Genomic DNA, 20666 nt, shown 5'->3' on the forward strand with positions numbered 1-20666 from the left:
CCCTGGCCATACCACACAGCATGTGGGATCTTAAGTGTCCCAGCCAGGGATTATACCTGCACCCCGTGCATTGGAAGCTTGGAGTCTTAACCACTGTTGCGGTGTGAGCTTAGTTGCTCAGTCATGTCCAACTCTTTGTGACCCTATGGACTGTAGCCAGCCAGGTTCCTCTGTCCATGCGGATTCTCCAGGCAAGAATACTAGAGCTGGTTGCCGTTTCCTCCTCCAGGGGATCTTTCCCACCCAGGGATCGAACCTGCATCTCCTGCGTTTCCTGTATTGCAGGTGGACTCTCTACCCACTGAGTCACTGGGAAAGCCACTGGACCACGAGGAAGTCCCTGACGTCCTTCTCTGGGAGGGAAGAATTCTATGGCAGGACCCCAGGCATTCCACACTAACAAGAAAATCTGCTTCTTGCCGTGAGCACCCGCAGCATCTGGATCGTCACAATCCAGACAGAGCAGGATTCAACTCGTTTTTTGCATGACTCTCTATTGACTGTGCAGTGCTTCCAGAAAGTGCACTGCCGTGTGAGCTGTAATACATCAGGTGCACTGTGGCTTTTGGACTCAAGCTTGTGACCATCTTACCTTGGTCCATAGGAGTGCTACTCTGAGGAATATTCATTGGTCAACTGGGAAATTGCTCAGTAAAGTAAAAATAGTATGCACACTTAAAATGACCATTAATGTGAATCCTATGAGGACAAAGTGCATTAATCAACTATTTCCAGAAACATGCTTGGGTCACATAAAAATGAATAAATAATTCGGGGACTTCCCTGGCAGTCCAGTGGTTAAGACTCCATGCTCCCAATGCAGGGGGCATGGGTTCGATCCCTAATCAGGGAACTAAGAGCCCACATGCTGCACAGCAAGGCCAATAATAATAACAAAAGAAAAAAGAATTTTGAAAATGTATTTAAAAGATATTAGCCACTTGATTTCAGATCAACTGTATGCTCTTCGCTCCTACACTCTGTAGGTCAATTAGAAAAGCTCAAGTATAACATATGCACACAACAGGCACACAGAAAGAGCTAACATGGTAAAGTGAAGAATTACTAGGTCTGATATGAAAAAGACCAAACTCAGGAAGAGGAGACCAGCACTGGGAGCTCCTTTCCTCTTGAGGCATCTGCTGAATTAAGAAAAGATCCCTTGAGTCTCTGAGCAGCATTTAGAACAGCTCTGTAGGGCCAGGAGGACAAAAAAGGGGAGCCCTGGCACTGCTCGTGAACTGGCTGCAATTTCAGACAAAACAGACAGCATACTGCAGACGGAGATAATGATCAAAGCTTTATAAACAGGAATTAAAAGTTGGGATTGTCTAATATAACAATTTTACAATTGTATGTACCTCTGAACAGGTCTGAGACTACAGACCACAAAAAAACCTGAAACCATGTCGAACCATATGACGTATGTCAAATCATAAACTGATACAAACTACAATGGTGGGAGATTGAACACAGTTCTCTCAGTAACAGAAATGGCAAAAGAAAGGTTAGCACATAACAAATTTGGGGAAAAAAAAAAAGAGGGATAAAATCAGAATCTAATTGCCATCTATAGAAATCATACCCAGTACCAGTAAAATATACTTTATTTTCAAGCCCACAGAAACTGAACACGTGCCTCTTACGTGTACAGTGGAAAAATGTGTGTCCATAGAGAGTGACGTGCTGTGCTTAGTTGATCAATCATCCCCAACTCTTTGCGATCACATGGACCGCAGCCCGCCAGGCTCCTCTGTCCATGGAATTCCATTCTCCAGGGGATCTTCCCAACCCAGGGATTGAACCCAGGTCTCCCGTATTACAGGCAGATTCTTTACCACCTGAGCCAGCAGGGAAGCCCATAAAGACAGAATGGATTGATCTGGCCTGATCAAGTGGCATGACCTAGTAAGGTCATGTTTAATATGCAAAGGAGCTCAAGAATATAAGTAGATTATCCCTGTGTCTCGCTGATGTCATAGAACTGACAAATGACTGGACCTGAGATTGTGCGAATAAAAATGGGAGAGAGACAGCAGAGAGGGAAGAGACCATGCAGCCCTCCCTCCCTTCCTCCTCCCCACCTGCACAAGCTGCTCATCAATACTCTGAAGTGTGAAAGGTAGAAGGATAATGCAAACTACCAACTCTTTGCCTAAAACCAAAGGGAAGCTGCAGTAACAGCGGAGTCTTCTATACAATGCAGCAGACAGCTTAGCTCTTCTGTGGCTGAGCCCTACTTCCTTTCCTTCTAACTTCCCATCTCCTCTTCCCCATCCTGTGTCTGTCTGTCTGAACCTCAGAAGCCACACTGGATTCTAGAAAACCACCCTCACCATGCCATCATCACAACCATTTATGTGATGGGACCAGACCCTGCAAATTCACAGTTCTTGTCCTAACAAGCCTCTGTGCTTAGTCGCTCAGTCATGTCTGACTCTTTGTGACCCCATGGACTGTAGCCCACCAGATTCCTATGTCCGTGGGATTCTCGAGGCAAGAATACTGGAGTGGGTTGCCATGCCTTATTCCAGGGGATCTTCCCAACCCAGGGATCAAACCCAAATCCCCTACACTGCAGGCAGATTCTTTACCATCTGAGCCGTGAGGGAAGCTCACCATATGAGAAAAATCTGCCTCGCTTCCTACCTCATTCCTACCCCAATCTTCAGAGAGAATAAATGGAGTCTCAGTTTTTTGCCTTGATTCCTCAATGTCAGTGGCCTAGAGATGTGTTTCTTGTGCTCTAGGCATCTGGATTAGAAATGTGGCAACACTGGAGTTCTATTAGGATTTAGGGTGGTAGTGAGAAGTCTGGGGTGGGGCGGCATTGGTCCACCCATGACCTGTGCTCTTCAGATGAGCCGGGAGCCCTGGATACTGTCCAACAGTCCACTTACAGGTTAACTGGGACACCCTGCCCCCCAGCCCGATCTAGTTGCAGGAAATATACTAGAAGGCTTTCTGCACCTACAGTCGCCCTGACCTAATTCTTTGAAGGAATTTCAGCAACACCAATAAGTCTCTCCCTCATTTTTCCCCAAGTCTGGCAATATTCAGAGCTTTGAAGAAAGAGCCATTTCATCAGCCTGGCTTCCTTTGATCTCTCATCAGCCCGGTAATGCACTTGTCTCCTCCGGAGCCAGGGCCTTCTGCATCCAGAGTCACTTTTTTAATCAATTTAATTATTTTATCTGAGAGAATTTTACTAAGAAATAAATTGTTTTGCCTTTTTGAACCTGAGTTGAATTATGCGTGCAGGCTAAGTTGTTTCAGTCATGTCTGACTCTTTGAGACCCTATGGACCAAAGCCCGCCAGGCTCCTTTGTCCATGGGATTCTCCAGGCAAGAATATGGGAATGGGTTGTCATGCCCTCCTCCAGGGGATATTTCCAACCCAGGGATAGAACCTGTGTCTCTTGAGTCTTCTGCACTGGCAGGCAGGCTCTTTGCCACTAGTGCCACCTGAGAAGCCCAGCTGAATTAGACGCGCTCCCCATTTATTCACAGTACCTATGAAAAGACACCATCTTTCACATATTAGGGTCTTGCTTGATGAGAAGCCACCAGGAATCAACAGTGTCTCATTTCACTTGGCTCTGTCACTAGTTGTATGACACGAGGTACATTATTTCCTCTGAATATCAGTTTTCTCAACTATAAAGCGAGCATTATGTTTCCTACATTTTAAAAAGTGAGTGTGGGGTACTCGTGTAATTTTTAATAAGAGTTCTATAGTTTTTGACTTCCCTGGTGGCGTAGAGAATAAGAATCTGCCTGCCAACGCAGACGACAGGGGTTAGATCCCTGGTCCAGTAAGATTCCACATGCTATGGAGCAATAAGGCCCACGTGCCACAACTACTGAGCCTGTGTGCTGTGACTAGAAGCACACGCACCTACAGCCTGTGCTCCCCAACAAGAGAGGACAGCACAAGAAGGCTGAGCATCGCAACCAAGAGCAGTAGCCCCTGCTCGCCCACCTACAGAAAGCAAAGCAACAAAGACGCAGCACAGCCAAAAATAAACATTATTTTAAAAAGAGTTCTATAGTTTTCAAAGTCAGTCATATATATATATTTCTTAATTAGAAAGAATAAACACTGCCTTGTCACCCTTAGAGGACCTGTCATCAGAATTAAATAGGATGGCGCATACACAAGAGCATTGTAACTTTACAGAATGCAGAGTCACACATTTTGATTCTGGTGTCTGGCCACGTCTGTGCTCGTGCACTCAGCTGGCTGTTTTGAAACCACCCTGGTACAAAACTGAATATCCTAGTGCTTCCTAGATTTTTACTAGCATCGCTTCAGGAAGTAAACTGTGTTGATGTTTGCTCCAAGAGCCTTATGAGTAAGTAACTCATACTGCTCGGGCCTCCCCACCCATCTGGCAGAAGGCCATCCAGACTTACCCTCGTACATCTCCAGGATGTGAACCGTGTCTCCAACCTGCAAGGACAGCTCCACATCTTGAGAGGCGTTGTAGTTATAGATTGCTGGAAAGGAGAAACAGAAGACAAAAATGATGGCATCGGTGGCACTTAAAATACAAGTCACCAAAGAGCACACCCAGGGAACCTCCCTGATGGTCCAGTGATTAAGAGTCCGCCTTTCAACGCAGGGGACACAGGTGCAATCCTTGGTCAGGGATCTAAGGTCCCACACGCTACAGGACAACCGAGCCCGCACACACCTGCTGATCCCTCTCACTCTAGAACCTGTGCTTTGCAACAAGAGACGCTGCCATGGGCCACAACGAAGACCCAGCGCAGCCAAAATTAAAAATAAAATAAGCAACTTAAAAAAAGAGCACATACTTTAGTTACTGAACCAATTCTCCAACAAATAACCACCTCTTTACTCATTTCAGGTGAATACCCCTCTGAAAAGCAGAGAGCATCCTGCTGGATTCCCACTGCTGGCATTTTAGTCATTCCTCCATCCAACTAATTTTGGTTGGTTGCCTGATATGTTCCACATATTGTGCTAGAGACTGGAGACAGAGTGTTGAGACACTCAGATGTGGTACCTATACCAGGGATTTTTAATAGTATAGTATGGGAAGTGAGAGAGCAAATGTATGATTACAGACACAACTCCCTAATTAAAATGGTAATATAAGAGTTATCAGCCTACAATACCACTGAGCTTCTGATCTCTTGGCCACAGGGCGAGCCATTTCCTGGCTTCCCTGACCGTAATTGGCAGCCAACTGTGAGTCCCATCAATCCCCCTGCCCAGTAATAAACTAAACCCCAGTGGCTTCCTTGCACCCAGTTCTAGGCATCCTGTGCAAATGGGGCACCTTAGCACTTTCTCATCAAGGTGACCTCCATTAGCACAGCACTCAGGACTGGACCAGATTGTGAAAAACAGCAGACTAACTCATACCTCCAAACGAAGGTGACAATCCAATTTTAAGCTGGGTAAGAGTTCTGAAGAGACATTTTACCACAGATTATATATGATGAATAATTAGAGCAAGAAAAGATATCCAACAACCATTAGTCATCAGGAAAATGCAAATTAAAACCACAAGGAGCTGCAATTTCACACCCACTGGAAAGGCTGTAACTTTTAAAAGGCAGACTTGGCAGGAATGTGGAGAAACTGGAACCCTTATGCATTACCAGTAGGAATGTAAAATGATATAACCTCCCAGTTTGACAGTTTCTTAAAAAGTTAAACATAAATTAACATGCAACCCAGCAATTCCACTCCTAGTTATTTACAAAGAGAAAGGGAAATATGTCAATACAACTTCATGTGAATATTCAAAGTCACTGTGGTAGGCAGAAAAATAGCCCCTCAAAGATACACACATCAGATTTTTGAAATGTGCGAGTGTTTCCGTAGGTAGCAAAAAACATAAGATAAAGATAAGCGAGGTTACTCTGGAAATTCAGGATGTAACCTAAATACAATCCTATGTATCCAGATAAGAGAGAGACAGAGGGAGTTTTAAGAGATTTACAGAAGAGAAGGCAACATGAGGTTGGAGGCACAGGGTGAAGTAACGTGACCTCAAGTCAAGGACTGGCATCACCCCTGGAAGCTAGAAAGGACAAGGAACAGAATTCCCTGAGAGCCTCTAGAAGGAGCACCAGCGGCCAACACCTTGATTTTCAACGTCTGCCCTTCAGATCTGTGAGGGAAGAAAATCCTGTTGTTCAAGTCACCAAGCTTGTGGTCACTGGACCTTGTAAGGACACTGACAAGAAGCCAACACAGCAGCATTATTTGTAACAGCCAAACACTGCAAACAACTCATTCACCGAAGAATCAATGGATATGTAAAATATCGTCTGTCCACACAATGAAATCACTCAGCAATAAAAAAGAATAAAAGCGACCTTCCTGGTGATCCAGTAAGACTTCAGACTCCCAGTGCAGGGGGCCCGAGTTTGATCCTTGGTTGGGGAATTAGATCCCACATGCCAAGGTGAATGATCCTGCATGCCACAACCGAGACTCAGTGCAGCCAAATAAATAAATAGAAATGAATATTTTTTAAAAAGGATTGAACTATGGCTGATGCATGTCAATGTACGGCAAAAGCACTACAATACTGTAAAGTAATTAGCCTCCAATTCAAATAAATAAATTTTTTAAAATAAATAAACAAGAAATGAACTATGAACACACTGCAACTCAGATGACCTTCAGAGGCATGCGAAACAAAAGTCATATGCACAAAATATATTAGGCTTCTATTTATCTGTAGTATCCAGAAGAAGCCAATGGCTGTCAACGGCACAGGGCATTTCATTGTTCCCTGGGGTTGAGGGTGTGAATGGTGACTGAGCACAACAGGCACAGGGAGCTTTAGGGAGAGACAGAAACATCCTAAAATGGGATTTGGTGGTGCTGATGGTCTCCAAACTCTGCATGTCTACTCAACATCAATGAACTATCTGCCTAAAGCAGTGTGTTAGACTTCAGTAAACCTTTTTTTTTTTTTTAAAGCAAATTTGTTTCTTGTCCTCTCTCATAATGAGTGAGCTGCTTCCCTTCAGGGAGAAAGAACCACCTTAGAAACTGGGTTCTATCCATGCACCTGAGGATCCAAGGAGCCCATGAGATTCCCCACCTCTGCAGCTCTGATGAACATGAGGCTGGTCACTCAATCCATTTGCCAGATCCCACAACGGTCATTAAAAAGGCAAGAACGGTAACCCTGCCATTGCCAGTCGTGAGCAGTAGCCATTGCCTACTGCTCTTTTCCTGAGCCGGCTATCCACCTGGTTCAGCAGACTGACTGTAGGCTCTGGCTTCCATCACAGCATATCTCGGAACAGAAGGAGCAAACCACCAGCCCCACATTTTCAAGTGGCCTCTTTAAAAGAAAAAAATTTAAACACTGTATTTTGTATCGGCATATAGCCGCTAACAATGTTGTGACAGTTTCAGGTGGACAGCAAAGGGACTCAGCCATACATATACAGATACATATATCCATTCTCCCTGAGACTCCCCTCCCAGCCAGGCTGCCTCATGACATGGAGCAGAGTTCCCTGTGCTGCACAGGAGGTCCCTGTTGGCTATCCATTTAAAATGTAGTAGTGTATACATGTCCAAGCAATCTCTCTTTTTTAAAGAGAATCAATCAAATATGTGTTCTTCTATAGCCCTGGCGCAGACTCCTAGAGGTATGTTGGAGATGATCGACTTATTGAGCTTTTAGACTGTATTATGAATTCAGAACAAGGGCAGGCTAATGAAGTGGGCTGGGAGAAACTGTACGGAATTCAGCAGAAGGAGTTAGTTCCCGGTTTCTAGACGCTTACAAGGGCCACAAGGCCACAGCTCCTGTTCCACTGAAATTCACTTCCTTCATCTGACCGCTACTTGATTCAAACGTTTTGCCTACTAAGTATACCACTGGTTCTCTGTAGAAAATGTAGGTCTTCATCCCTAACTTCCCCGGGCCCCGATGCACTGCCTCCCCCCGGACTGGGTCCTTCCACTGGCCCCGCCAGCGGGTGGAATCAGGAAGTGGAGAGGCTGCTGTGTCACAGCGTATTGTGTAATCCCCAAGCTTCACATCTTCCTTGTTCTCAGTCACCAGGAAAGCAAGCAGAGGCGCCCCACGGCTGCACCTGGCACTGGAGCCCCAAGCTACAAACATGTACCAAGGACTGCTGCAAACACAGGGACGCGCGCACACACACACCACAGCCTACTGTTGTTATTTACTAGCTCAGCTGTGTCCAGTTCTTTGGGACCCCATGGAATGTAGCCTGCTGGGTTAGTCTATGGAATTTTCCAGGCAGGAATACTTGAGTGGGCTGCCATTTCCTTCTCCAGGGGAAGTTCCTGACCCAGGGATTGAATGCACCTCTCTTAAGTCTCCTGAATTAGCAGGAGGATTCTTCACCAAGTCGCCACCTTAAATCCTAGATTCCTAAGCCTGACAATCAAAGTGCTCCCCAAATTATCCTGGCCTTCATTATCCACTGCTGTTCATCATCTGCCAAACTGACCCTCTACTTCAGTTGAGACTCATAATCTCTCCTAAATTCTGTGCTCAACTCACAGTTTACATCTGGGGCAACAGTTTATCTTTTTCTTCCTCACACTGCAAAGTTCACATTCACAATGCAATTCCACAAATGATGAGTGACAGTGGTAAAGAATCTGCCTGCCAAGCAGGAGACACAGGTTCAATTCCTGGGTCGGGAAGATCCCTTGGAGAATGACATGGCAACACTCTACAGTATTCTTGCCTGGAACGCCCCATGGATAGATGAGTCTGGCGAGCTACAGTCCATGGGGTAACAAAGAATAAGACATGACTTAGCAACTCTACAGCAACAACAATCACCCTGCAAGGATCTCATTATTCTCCATCATCCCACAAGTTTTCTTTCCAACACAGTTTGGATTTTTAATCACAGGCAATCTTGTGTTATCATCTGCCACAAAGCAGAAGGTAAACCCCTCATCAATGGGGACCTGGTTACACATTATTTTGTCTTTCACATTCCAAAGCACTGGATGAGGCCCAAACAAAGTGCTCAAGGCACAAGAGTGGCTTTTATGAGACTCATCCATCAAAATTCAGTTATTCACCACTTCTTCCCCAAACTTCCAGATTATTTCCCTGCTTCCCCCAGAAGCAGCAGTTATGGTCTCCCACCACTCAAGAAAGGGTTATCCAATCACTCTCTCATGTTTTTTATTTGCAAATTATACAAGACAATCTATCTTTCCAACATAAGCCTTCAAAGAGCTTCACTTGGGAAACATCCTTCAACAAAGCCTTCTGCTGGAATGACAAGTCACCAGTCACGCTTATGCTGTCTGTTTCATGTCTTCCGACTAAAGTACTAACAAGATTTCCAATCACTTACAATGACCTCTATTCATGCCAAGTCCGCACTTTTGAACCATGCCCTTCCCGCACCCTCTTTAATACACTTCATTTCCGTTGCAGTTTATGGTTTCACTTCCATAAGGAATGCAGTCATTGTATGGAGTGGCTGCCTATTACCATATTATTTAATGAGGAAACAGAGACTCAAAGGGTCAGCACCTTGCTCCGAGGAACCCAGCTTTATGAGCAACAAAGCTGTTACTAACATGGCCCAATGAGGACCTGTTCATCCCATTTTACCAGACTGGTCCATGATGGCAAAGAGATGCCCTGGAAGAGCCTATGAGCAAAGAAAAGAGCCTGACAGAGTCTCAGTATGTTGTCTGCCTATGTGTGTGCGTGCTCAATCACTCAGTGTATCCAACTCCTAGAATTCTCTCACTAGGGGCTTCCCTGGTGGCTCAGCAGTAAAAAGAAAAAAAAAAAAAATTCAGCCTGCCAATGCAGGAGACAGGTTCGATCCCTGATGTGGGAAGACCCCACATGCTACGGAGCAACTAAGCCTGTGTGCCACAACTACTGAGCCTGTGCTCCAGAGCCTGGGAGCTGCACCTACTGAACCCATGTTCCCTACAGCCCATGCTCCACAGGAGAAGCCGCTGCAATGAGAAGCCCATGCACTGTAACTAGCAAGTAGCCTGCTCGCCACAACTAGAGGAAAGCCCATGCAGCAAAAAAGACCAGAATTCTTTGGTCTTTGGCTTTTGCACAGCCAAAAACTTTATTCCCTCATCCATTAAGACTCCAACTTCCTCCAACAAGCTTTACCATAGGAACCGGTGATTGGCGATCCTATTGTCTGTTCACCGGATGCTATTTCAGGCATACAACTAACACACTCTCAGTGGATTGTGTTTCTCCCTGGAATGTGAATAAATGCTACAGAGGAAGACAGAGTAAGGAGAAATAAAGGAAACCTTCTGGACTGAACCAAACAGACTCAGTTATACCAGTGACACAAGCATGACCTGGTTCGTCTAGGGCCTCAGTTTCCCATCTGTAGACTAGGCATTGGACCAGATCTCACTAAGAGTCCCTGTGGCTGCAAGCCCCCTGATTCACGAGGTTACGATAAGAGGCAAGACAAACAATTTGTGTCCTTTCGAATCAGCAGGCACCACCACAATCTCTTGTTTTGTCTGAGGAAATTAAACAAGAACTGTGAGTTGCTGTGTATGAACTGACTTGCTAGCTGCTGTGAAAGACGAGCTCCTGGAATTCTGCCCTAAACAGCTTACTGTTTATGTCGCTAAAGTATAATTTTGTAGAGCCAACTAGACAAGATGGTATGTCTACAAATGTAAAACAGTTTGCATTTTACCACATCTTTGATTTGGCCTGGCCTTTTCTTTTGAACCAGACTTTTGAGAGACAGAGAAAAAGAGAAGAAATTTGAGGTCTTAGGATTGCTGCTGTTGTTCAGCTGCTGAGTCGTGTATGACTCTTTGTGACCCCATAGACTGCAGCAAGCCAGACTTCCCTGTCCTTCACTCTCTCCCGGAGTTTGCTCAAACCCACGTCGACTGAGTCAGTGATGCCATTCAACCATCTCGTCCTCTTGCCTCCCCTTCTCCGCCTGCCTTCAATCTTTCCCAGCATCAGGGTCTTTTCCAATGAGTCAGCTCTTCGCATCAGGGGGCCAAAGTATTAGAGCTTCAGCATCAGTCCATCCCGTGAATATTCAGGGTTGATTTCCTTTAGGATTGACTGATTTTAGGATTATGCAACAAAAAACCAATAGAACAGGCTGACAGGTGCCAATATGAGGACTGATTCTGACAACGAAAAGTTGATGGATTACTAGTATTTAACCTTTTCGATAAATTAGGTTCTTTCATGAACCCTCAAATTACAACCCCCAAAGAATAACTAAAACCTGACATGGTCTATTACAGTGTTTGGCAGTGTGTGTCAAAGAAAGAGCCAACACACACAGAACAAGCTCCCAATCTGAGCTGTCTGCTGCTCCAGAATATTAACAAGATGATCAAACTTCATCATTTTCATTTTCATCTTGATCTGCCTAGTGTCAGCTGTTAGAACGATAGACTCTGGACTTTCCTGGTGGTCCAGTAGTGAAGACTCTGCCCTTCCATTGCAAGGGGTATGCGTTCAACTCCTGGTCTGGGAATTAAGATCCTATAAGCCACACAGAATGGCCAAAAGAAAAAAGAGACTAAAAAGGTCGAAGAATTGATGCTTTCAAGCTGTGGTACTGGAGAAGACTCTTGAGAGTCCCCTGAACTGCAAGGAGATAAAACCAGTCAATCATAAAGGAAATCAGTCCTGAATATTCATTGGAAGCACTGATGCTGAAGCTCCAATACTTTGGCCACCTGATACAAACAGCCAACTCACTGGAAAAGACCCTGACACTGGGAAAGACTGAGGGCATGAGAAGGGGGCGACAGAGGATGAGATGGTTGGTTGGCATCATTAATTCAATGGACAGGAGTTTCAGCAAACTCTGGGAGATGGTGAAGGACAGGCAAGCCTGGCATGCTGCAGTCCATGGGGTTGCAAAGAGTTGGACATGACTGAGCAACTGCACAACAAACATAAAGGAGGAAAGCTAAAACAAGGCAATTCAAAATTGTAAAATAGAAAGTCTTTGTTCTACAAACACTGGGAGCTTTACCCCACAGCTCCTCTACGTAAGAAATCGATGTACCAGTATATTGTTCCAAAGAGGAGAATGCAGCAGAACCTGGAGGAAGATAACAAGTGCTGGCAGACACAGCAGTCACCTGCTCCTTTCCCCTTTCTGTCCCTGTCTGGCTTCCCACTTGGGGCATGGTGGCAGCCATATCCTCAAAGATGGATACAATCACCCTCACCAATAGGACAGTGGAAGTCACTCAGTGAGAACTGGGAAATCAGGGAGAACTGTAGAGGTAATAGAAAAAGCTACCCTCAGCAGTTCTCCCAGGTAAAGTTAAAGGCAGGTGTCCTTAAGGACAGCAAACCCATTTTATTTCAGGCAGCTAAATACAAAGCTTGCTCCTTGGAAGGAAAGCTATGACAAATCCAGACAGTGTATTAAAAAGCAGAGACATCATTTTCCCAACAAAGGTCCATATAGTCAAAGCTATAGTTTCTCCAGTAATCATGTACAGATATGTCAGAGTCAGACCATAAAGAAGGCTGAGCACCAAAGCATTGATGCTTTTGAATTGTGGTGCTGCAGATGACTCTTCAGAGTCCCTTGGACTGCAAGGAGATCCAACCAGGCCATTCTAAAGGAAATCAACCCAGAATATTCATTGAAGGACTGATGTTGAAGCTCTAATACTTTGGCCCCCTGATGTGAAGAGCCAACTCATTGGGAAAGATTGAAGGCAAAAGGAGAAGGGGTGGCAGAGAATGAGATGGCTGGATGACCTCACTGACTCAATGGAGATGAACAAACTCCAGGAGATGATGAAGGAGGGAAGCTGCAGTACATGAGGTCAGAAAGAGTCAGACATGACTCAGCAACTGCACAGCAACAACAAAAGTACAAAGCTCCCCTAAGAAACAGCAAGAGAGTCTGGGAATAGCTTAGTATTTTAGCCATCTTCTTGCTGCCCTTTCCAAGCATTTCTGTAGGGATTCAACTGAGGACTCAGGGTGTTACTGACAACACCAAGGATGCCGCAATCGTGGCCTCACATGTACTCTACCTGGGAGTAGCACTAGAGATACACATTCTAATGTCACCATGCTTACACTTCTACTAGCTGCTATTCTTTTCAGCTGACCTCTCTTGATGAGAAAAAGTAAGAGACAAAAAAGAAAACCAGAGGGCAACTAAGGAAGGATTGTAATCAGGAAGTAAAACAAAAAAAATTAACATATTAACAAGACCAGAACATCTTTCCTTAATTGGATAAGGCACTATCATCAGGTTCTTCTCAGTTCAGTCGCTCAGTCGTGTCCGACTCTTTGCGACCCCATGAATCCCAGCACGCCAGGCCTCCCTGTCCATCACCAACTCCCAGAGATCACTCAAACTCATGTCCATCGAGTTGGTGATGCCATCCAGCCATCTCATCCTCTGTCATCCCCTTCTCTTCCTGCCCCCAATCTCTCCCAGCATCAGTCTTTTCCAATGAGTCAACTCTTGGCATGAGGTGGCCAAAGTACTGGAGTTTCAGCTTTAGCATCATTCCTTCCAAAGAACATGCAGGGCTGATCTCCTTTAGAATGGACTGGTTGGATCTCCTTACAGTCCAAGGGACTCTCCAGAGTCTTCTCCAACACCACAGTTCAAAAGCATCAATTCTTTGCCGCTCAGCCTTCTTCACAGTCCAACTCTCACATCCATACATGACTATTGGAAAAAACACAGGCTTGACTAGACGGACCTTTGTTGGCAAAGTAATGTCTCTGTTTTTCAATCTGCTATCTAGGTTGGTCATAACTTTTCATCCAAGGAGTAAGTGTCTTTTAATTTCATGGCTGCAACCACCATCTGCAGTGATTTTGGAGCCCCAAAAAATAAAGTCTGACGCTGTTTCCACTGTTTCCCATCTATTTCCCATGAAGTGATGGGATCAGATGCCATGATCTTCATTTTCTCAATGTTGAGCTTTAAGCCAACTTTTTCACTTTCCTCTTTCACTTTCATCAAGAGGCTTTTTAGTTCCTCTTCACTTTCTGCCATAAGGGTGGTGTCAGCTGCATATCTGAGGTAATTGAGATTTCTCCCAGCAATCTTGATTCCAGCTTGTACTTCTTCCAGTCCAGCGTTTCTCATCATGTACTCGGAGGTGGGGTAGTTCCTCTCGGCCGCTGCCCCTGACCTTGGGCAAGGGGTAGCTCCTCTCGGCCACGCTCCTGCGAGGTCCTCAGATTCTTCTAGGTATACGTTATTCTTAAACAAAGATGAAAGTGAAAAAGAGCAAGTGAAAGTCAGTTATGTCTGACTCTGGGACCCCATGGACTATACAGTCCATGGAATTCTCCAGGCCAGAATACTGGAGTGGGTAGCCTTTTCCTCTCCAGGGGATCTTCCCAACCCAGAGATCAAACCCAGTTCTCCCACATTGCAGGTGGATTCTTTACCAGCTGAGCCACAAGGGAAGCCCAAGAATACTGCCATAGGTAGCCTATCCTTTCTCCAGCGGATCTTTCCAACCCAGGAATCAAACCTGGGTCTCCTGCACTGCAGGCAGATTCTTTACCAACTAAGCTATCAGAGTAGTTAAAAACACACACAAAAAATGTTACAGATGAACTTCTTTGCAAAGAAGAAATAGAGATACAAATGAAGAGGGCAAATGTATGACCACAGAGAAGAAAGTGGTGGAGGCTGCAGGAACTGTGAGACTGGGACTGGCACTTACACACTATTGATACTGTGTATAAAACAGAGAACTAAATGCAGTACTTGGATGCAATCTCAAAAATGACAGAATGATCTCTGTTCGTCTCCAAAGCAAACCATTCAATATCACAGTTATCCAAGTCTATGCCCCAACCAGTAACACTGAAAAAGCTGAAGTTGAACGGTTTTATGAAGACCTACAAGACCGTGTGGAACTAACACACAAAAAAGATGTCCTTTTCATTATAGGGGACTGGAATGCAAAAGTAGGAAGTCAAGAAACACATGGAGTACCAGGCAAATTTGGCCTTGGAATGCGGAATGAAGCAAGGCAAAGACTAATCGAGTTTTGCCAAGAAAATGCACTGGTCATAGCAAACACCCTCTTCCAACAACACAAGAGAAGACTCTACACATGGACATCACCAGATGGTCAACACCGAAATCAGATTGATTATATTCTTTGCAGCCAAAGATGGAGAAGCTCTATACAGTCAACAAAAACAAGACCAAGAGCTGACTGTGGCTCAGATCATGAACTCCTTATTACCAAATTCAGACTTAAATTGAAGAGAGTAGGGAAAACTGCTAGACCATTCAGGTATGACCTAAATCAAATCCCTTATGATTATACAGTGGAAGTGAGAAATAGATTTAAGGGTCTAGATCTGATAGAGTGCCTGATAAACTATGGAATGAGGTTCGTGACACTGTACAGGAGACAGGGATCTAGAACATCCCCAGGGAAAAGAAATGCAAAAAAACAAATTGGCTGTCTGGGGAGGCCTTACAAGTAGCTGTGAAAAGAAGAGAGGCGAAAAGCATAGGAGAAAAGGAAAGATATAAGCATCTGAATGCAGAGTTCCAAAGAATAGCAAGAAGAGATAAGAAAGCCTTCCTCAGCGATCAATGCAAAGAAATAGAGGGAAACAACAGAATGGGAAAGACTAGAGATCTCTTCAAGAAAATTAGAGATACCAAGGGAACATTTCATGCCAAGATGGGCTCGATAAAGGACAGAAATGGTAAGGACCTAACAGAAGCAGAAGATATTAAGAAGAGGTGGCAAGAAGACACAGAAGAACTGTACAAAAAAGATGATCACGACCCAGATAATCATGATGATGTGATCACTAATCTAGAGCCAGACATCTTGGAGTGTGAAGTCAAGTGAGCCTTAGGAAGCATCCCTACGAACAAAGCTAGTGGAGGTGATGGAATTCCAGTTGAGCTATTTCAAATCCTGAAAGATGATGCTGTCAAAGTGCTGCACTCAATATCCCAGCAAATTTGGAAAACTCAGCAGTGGCCACAGGACTGGAAAAGGTCACTTTTCATTCCAATCCCAAAGAAAGGCAATGCCAAAGAATACTCAAACTACCGTACAATTGCACTCATCTCACATACTAGTAAAGTAATGCTCAAAATTCTCCAAGCCAGGCTTCAGCAATACGTGAACCGTGAACTCCCTGATGTTCAAGCTGGTTTTAGAAAAGGCAGAGGAACCAGAGATCAAATTGCCAACATCCGCTGGATCATGGGAAAAGCAAGAGAGTTCCAAAAACACATCTATTTCTGCTTTATTGACTACGCCAAAGCCTTTGACTGTGTGGATCACAATAAACTGTGGAAAATTCTGAAAGAGATGGGAATACCAGACCACCTGACCTGCCTCTTGAGAAATCTGTATGCAGGCCAGGAAGCAACAGTTAGAACTGGACATGGAACAACAGACTGGTTCCAAATAGGAAAAGGAGTACGTCAAGGCTGTATATTGTCACCCTGCTTATTTAACCTATATGCAGAGTACATCATGAGAAACGCTGGGCTGGAAGAAACACAAGCTGGAATCAAGATTGCAGGAAGAAATATCAATAACCTCAGATATGTAGATGACACAACCCTTATGGCAGAAAGTGAAGAGGAGCCAAAAAGCCTCTTGATGAAAGTGAAAGAGGAGAGTGAAAAAGTTGGCTTAAAGCTCAACATTCAGAAAACGAAGATCATGGTATCTTGTCCCATCACTTCATGGGAAATAGATGGGAAACAGTGGAAACAGTGTCAGACTTTATTTTTTTGGGCTCCAAAATCACTGCAGATGGTGACTGCAGCCATGAAATTAAAAGACACTTACTCCTTGGATGAAAAGTTATGACCAACCTAGATAGTATATTCAAAGGCAGAGATATTACTTTGCCAACTAATATCTGTCTAGCCAAGGCTATGGTTTTTCCTGTGGTCATATATGGATGTGAGAGTTGGACTGTGAAGAAGGCTGAGCGGCAAAGAATTGATGCTTTTGAACTGTGGTGTTGGAGAAGACTCTTGAGAGTCCCTAGGACTGCAAGGAGATCCAACCAGTCCATTCTGAAGGAGATCAGCCCTGGGATTTCTTTGGAAGGACTGATGCTAAAGCTGAAACTCCAGTACACTGGCCACCTCATGAGAAGAGTTGACTCATTGGAACAGACTCTGATGCTGGGAGGGATTAGGGGCAGGAGGAGAAGGGGACGACAGAGGATGAGATGGCTGGATGGCATCACGGATTCGATGGCCGTGAGTCTGAGTGAACTCCGGGAGATTGTGATGGACAGGGAGGCCTGGCGTGCTGCAATTCATGGGGTCACAAAGAGTCAGACACGACTGAGCGACTGAACTGAACTGAACTGAACACAGGGAACTCTACTTAACACCCTATGGTAACCTGAATTGGAAAGAAGTCCAAGACAGAGGGAATATATGGAGTAGGAAATGGCAAACCACTCCAGCATTTTTGCCTGGAAAATTCCATGGACAGAGAAGCCTGTCAGGCCTCAGACCCCCATGGAGTTGCAAACAGTCAGACACGACTTAGCACACACATATATGTATACGTATAGCAGATTCATTTTGGTGTACAGTAGTAATTAACACAACATTGTAAAGCAGCTATACCCCAATAAAAATTAATTTAAAAAATAAAATAGAAATGAGACAGACTGAAGATATAAAATGGTCAGATCTAAGATTGGGCCCAGGGATCGAACCCAGGTCTCCTGCATTACAGGCAGATTCGTTACTGTCTAATCTATTAGGGAAGACCAAGAATACTGGAGTAGGTAGCCTATCCCTTCTCCAGGGGGATCTTCCTGACCCAGGAATTGAACCTGCATTGCAAGTGAATTCTTTACCAGCTGAGCTACCAGGGAAGCACAAAATTTAATTTAAAAAAATAAAATATAAATGAGACAGAAGATAAAAAATGGTCACATCTAAGACTGGGCTGAGCTGCGACATCTATCTTTCAGAGAGAAATCATAACTGAGGAATAGAGAAGCTAAGATAAAAGCCACCAATTATTGCAGAATCTAGAACAAGCATCTTGACATAATAGCGAAAAACGTTGGTAACTATTTTCTCCATGTGTACATGAATTTGAGACAAAAGACAATTCACTGGGGAACCCCAGCCGGCTAGAAAACCCATTAATTTAAAACCATCAACCTGAACATGCAAATATAACAGCAGCAGCTTTGGTCCCGGGCTTATGTCTCTGCAGGGCCTGTTCCAAGATGAGCTCAGTCAGTCTACTTTACCCTATATCCCGCTTTCAAGAGGGTCTCAGAACACTTGGACTGCAAGGAGATCAAACCAGTTAATCTTAAAGGAAATCAACCCTGAATATTCATCAGAAGGACTGCTGCTTCAGTTGAAGCTCCAATACTTTGGCTACTTGATGCAAAGAGCCAACACACCGGAAAAGACCCTGATGCTGGGAAAGATTCAAGGCAGGAGGAGGAGGCAGCAACAGAGGATGAGATGGTTGGATGGCATCATCAACTCAATGGACCTGAGTCTGAGCAGACTCCAGGAAGATAGTGAAGGACAGGGAAGCCTGGCGTGCTGCAGTCCATGGGGTCACAAAGAGTCAGAGAGGACTGAGCAACTAAACAACAGAAGAATGAAAGCCCAGCTTTTCTATTACATAATGGGGAAAGCACCAGGAACAAACAGAACGTGGGCACATGTGGCCGGGAGGGAAGCGAGAATCAGAAGAGCAAAGAGCTGAGGAGAGAGCCAGACACTGAAGAGATGTGGGGAGCCTCCTTTCATAAAGAAGCAGGCACTGGTTGTGTGAGGGACCAAGGTGACACTGAACTACAGTCAGGCTACTGAGGGTACTTTCCACAGCTTGGCCAAAAATCTACCATTCTGGACTCTTAGGCAAGTCGTTTAATCTTATGGCTTCAGCTTCCTCATCAATAAAGTGACATTTATAAACTGGTATTTTGCCTACCTCTTAGATGTTGAAGCTGAAATTCCAATACTTTGGCCACCTGATGCAAAGAGCTGACTCATCTGAAAAGACCCTGATGCTGGGAAAGATTGAGGGCAGGAGGAGAAGGGGACAGCAGAGGATGACATGGTTGGATGGCATCACCGACTCAATGGACATGAGTTTGAGTAAGCTCCGGGAGGTGGTGATGGACAGGGAGGCCTGGAGTGCTGTGGTCCATGGAGTCATGAAGAGTAGGACACGACCGAGTGACTGAACTGAACTAGAGTTGTTTTAAGAGTAAAATGTGGTCAGTCCCTCTGATGTGTCCTACTCTTGCAACCCCATGGACTATAGCCCGCCAGGCTCCTCTGTTCATGGGATTTTCCAGGCAAGAATACTGGAGTGGTTGCCATTTCCTTCTTCAAGGTATCTTTCTGACCCAGAGATCAAACCCAGGTCTCCTGCATTGCAGGTGGATTCTTTACCGACTGAAGCACCAGGGGAGCCCCATGAATAAGAAACATAAAAACAAGTAACTGTTGGAATGTTTTTGGAACTAAGATTTTTCAGCATCACAGAAAGACAAGTATGAAATAAAAAAAGATACATAACTTTGGACTAATCTACTTGAACTGGCAATTCAGTATGTGTTTAGAATACTTTCCTCTCTTGAAAAATACATATTCATTTCAACTTGTGGCCAAAGTGGACCAGAGAATACATCAGGAATCAGATGCTACTATCCTGTCTTAAACGTATAAAATAACAAAATGGGGGAAGGGGAGGGTGGGATGAATCGGAAAGTAGCACTGATATATATACGCTGTCAGATCTAAAATAGATAGCAGGTGGGAACCTGCTATTTAGCACAGGAAGCTCAGCCTGGTACTCTGAGATGACCTAGAAGGGTGGGATGGGACTTGGGAGGGATGTTCAAGATGGAGGGGACATATGTATATATATGACTGATTCACTTCATGATGGTTTAGTTGCTAAGTCATGTCCAACTCTTGTGATCCCATGGTCTGAGCCCCCCAGGCTCCTCTGTCCATGGGATTCTCTAAGCAAGAATACTGAAGTGGGTTGCCACTTCCTTTTCCAGACTCACTTCTTAGTACAGCAGAAACTAACACAACCAACACAAGTGAAGCAGTTATACTCCAATTAAAAAAACAGAAAAAATATGATACAGTGGTTTTTCAGACATTGAACAGCAATGCAATGCAGGAGAATGATGCTCTTACAGATGAGGAGATAAAGGAAATCTACAGTTGCATCTCCAGGCGGAAGTTCAGGGAGGAGAAATCCAAACAGCACAGTAATCACCTTGAGATGTGAGGAGAAGGTTGAGAATTCAGGGAGGTCAAGGTCGGAAGAAAGTGCAAGGCAGAGAATCCAAGAGGTGAGGGCTGCAGCAATTTCCCTGTTAGCTTAGTTGATTACCAATCAGCATGTGAAGAAAATTCCCGAGGGCAAGGGAAAGAAATACTGGGAAAGAGCAGGAGTAATAATTCCCAAGCCTCACAGAGGGCTGGGAACAGTTTCCATTCTCCACAACCAGAGTTGAGAAATGTTCGGATAACACAGCCATTGGCTTGAGTACTCAGAAGAGTAACTGCCTTGGTCCTCAGAAGGACCATTTTGCCTGTGCTGGTCTCACCTGATAAAGATGAACTGCACATCTAGAAAGAATAACATTTCCTCATAACACCATCCAACA

At 44.6% G+C, this 20666-nt stretch overlaps 1 protein-coding gene across 3 annotated transcripts in view; it reads right to left on the bottom strand.

Annotated features, from left to right (window-relative positions):
- The window catches only part of DOCK5 (dedicator of cytokinesis 5), a 276297-nt gene that overhangs the window by 194712 nt on the left and 60919 nt on the right, over window positions 1-20666 (bottom strand). For all 3 annotated transcript variants that reach the window (XM_060410889.1, XM_012118981.5, XM_027964319.3), the window contains exon 2: window positions 4417-4500. In XM_060410889.1, coding sequence (XP_060266872.1) covers window positions 4417-4500 — 84 coding nt within the window. The remainder of the gene's footprint in view (window positions 1-4416; window positions 4501-20666) is intronic.

Source organism: Ovis aries, chromosome 2, assembly GCF_016772045.2.
Source record: "Ovis aries strain OAR_USU_Benz2616 breed Rambouillet chromosome 2, ARS-UI_Ramb_v3.0, whole genome shotgun sequence".
Classification (NCBI taxonomy): Eukaryota; Metazoa; Chordata; class Mammalia; order Artiodactyla; family Bovidae; genus Ovis; species Ovis aries.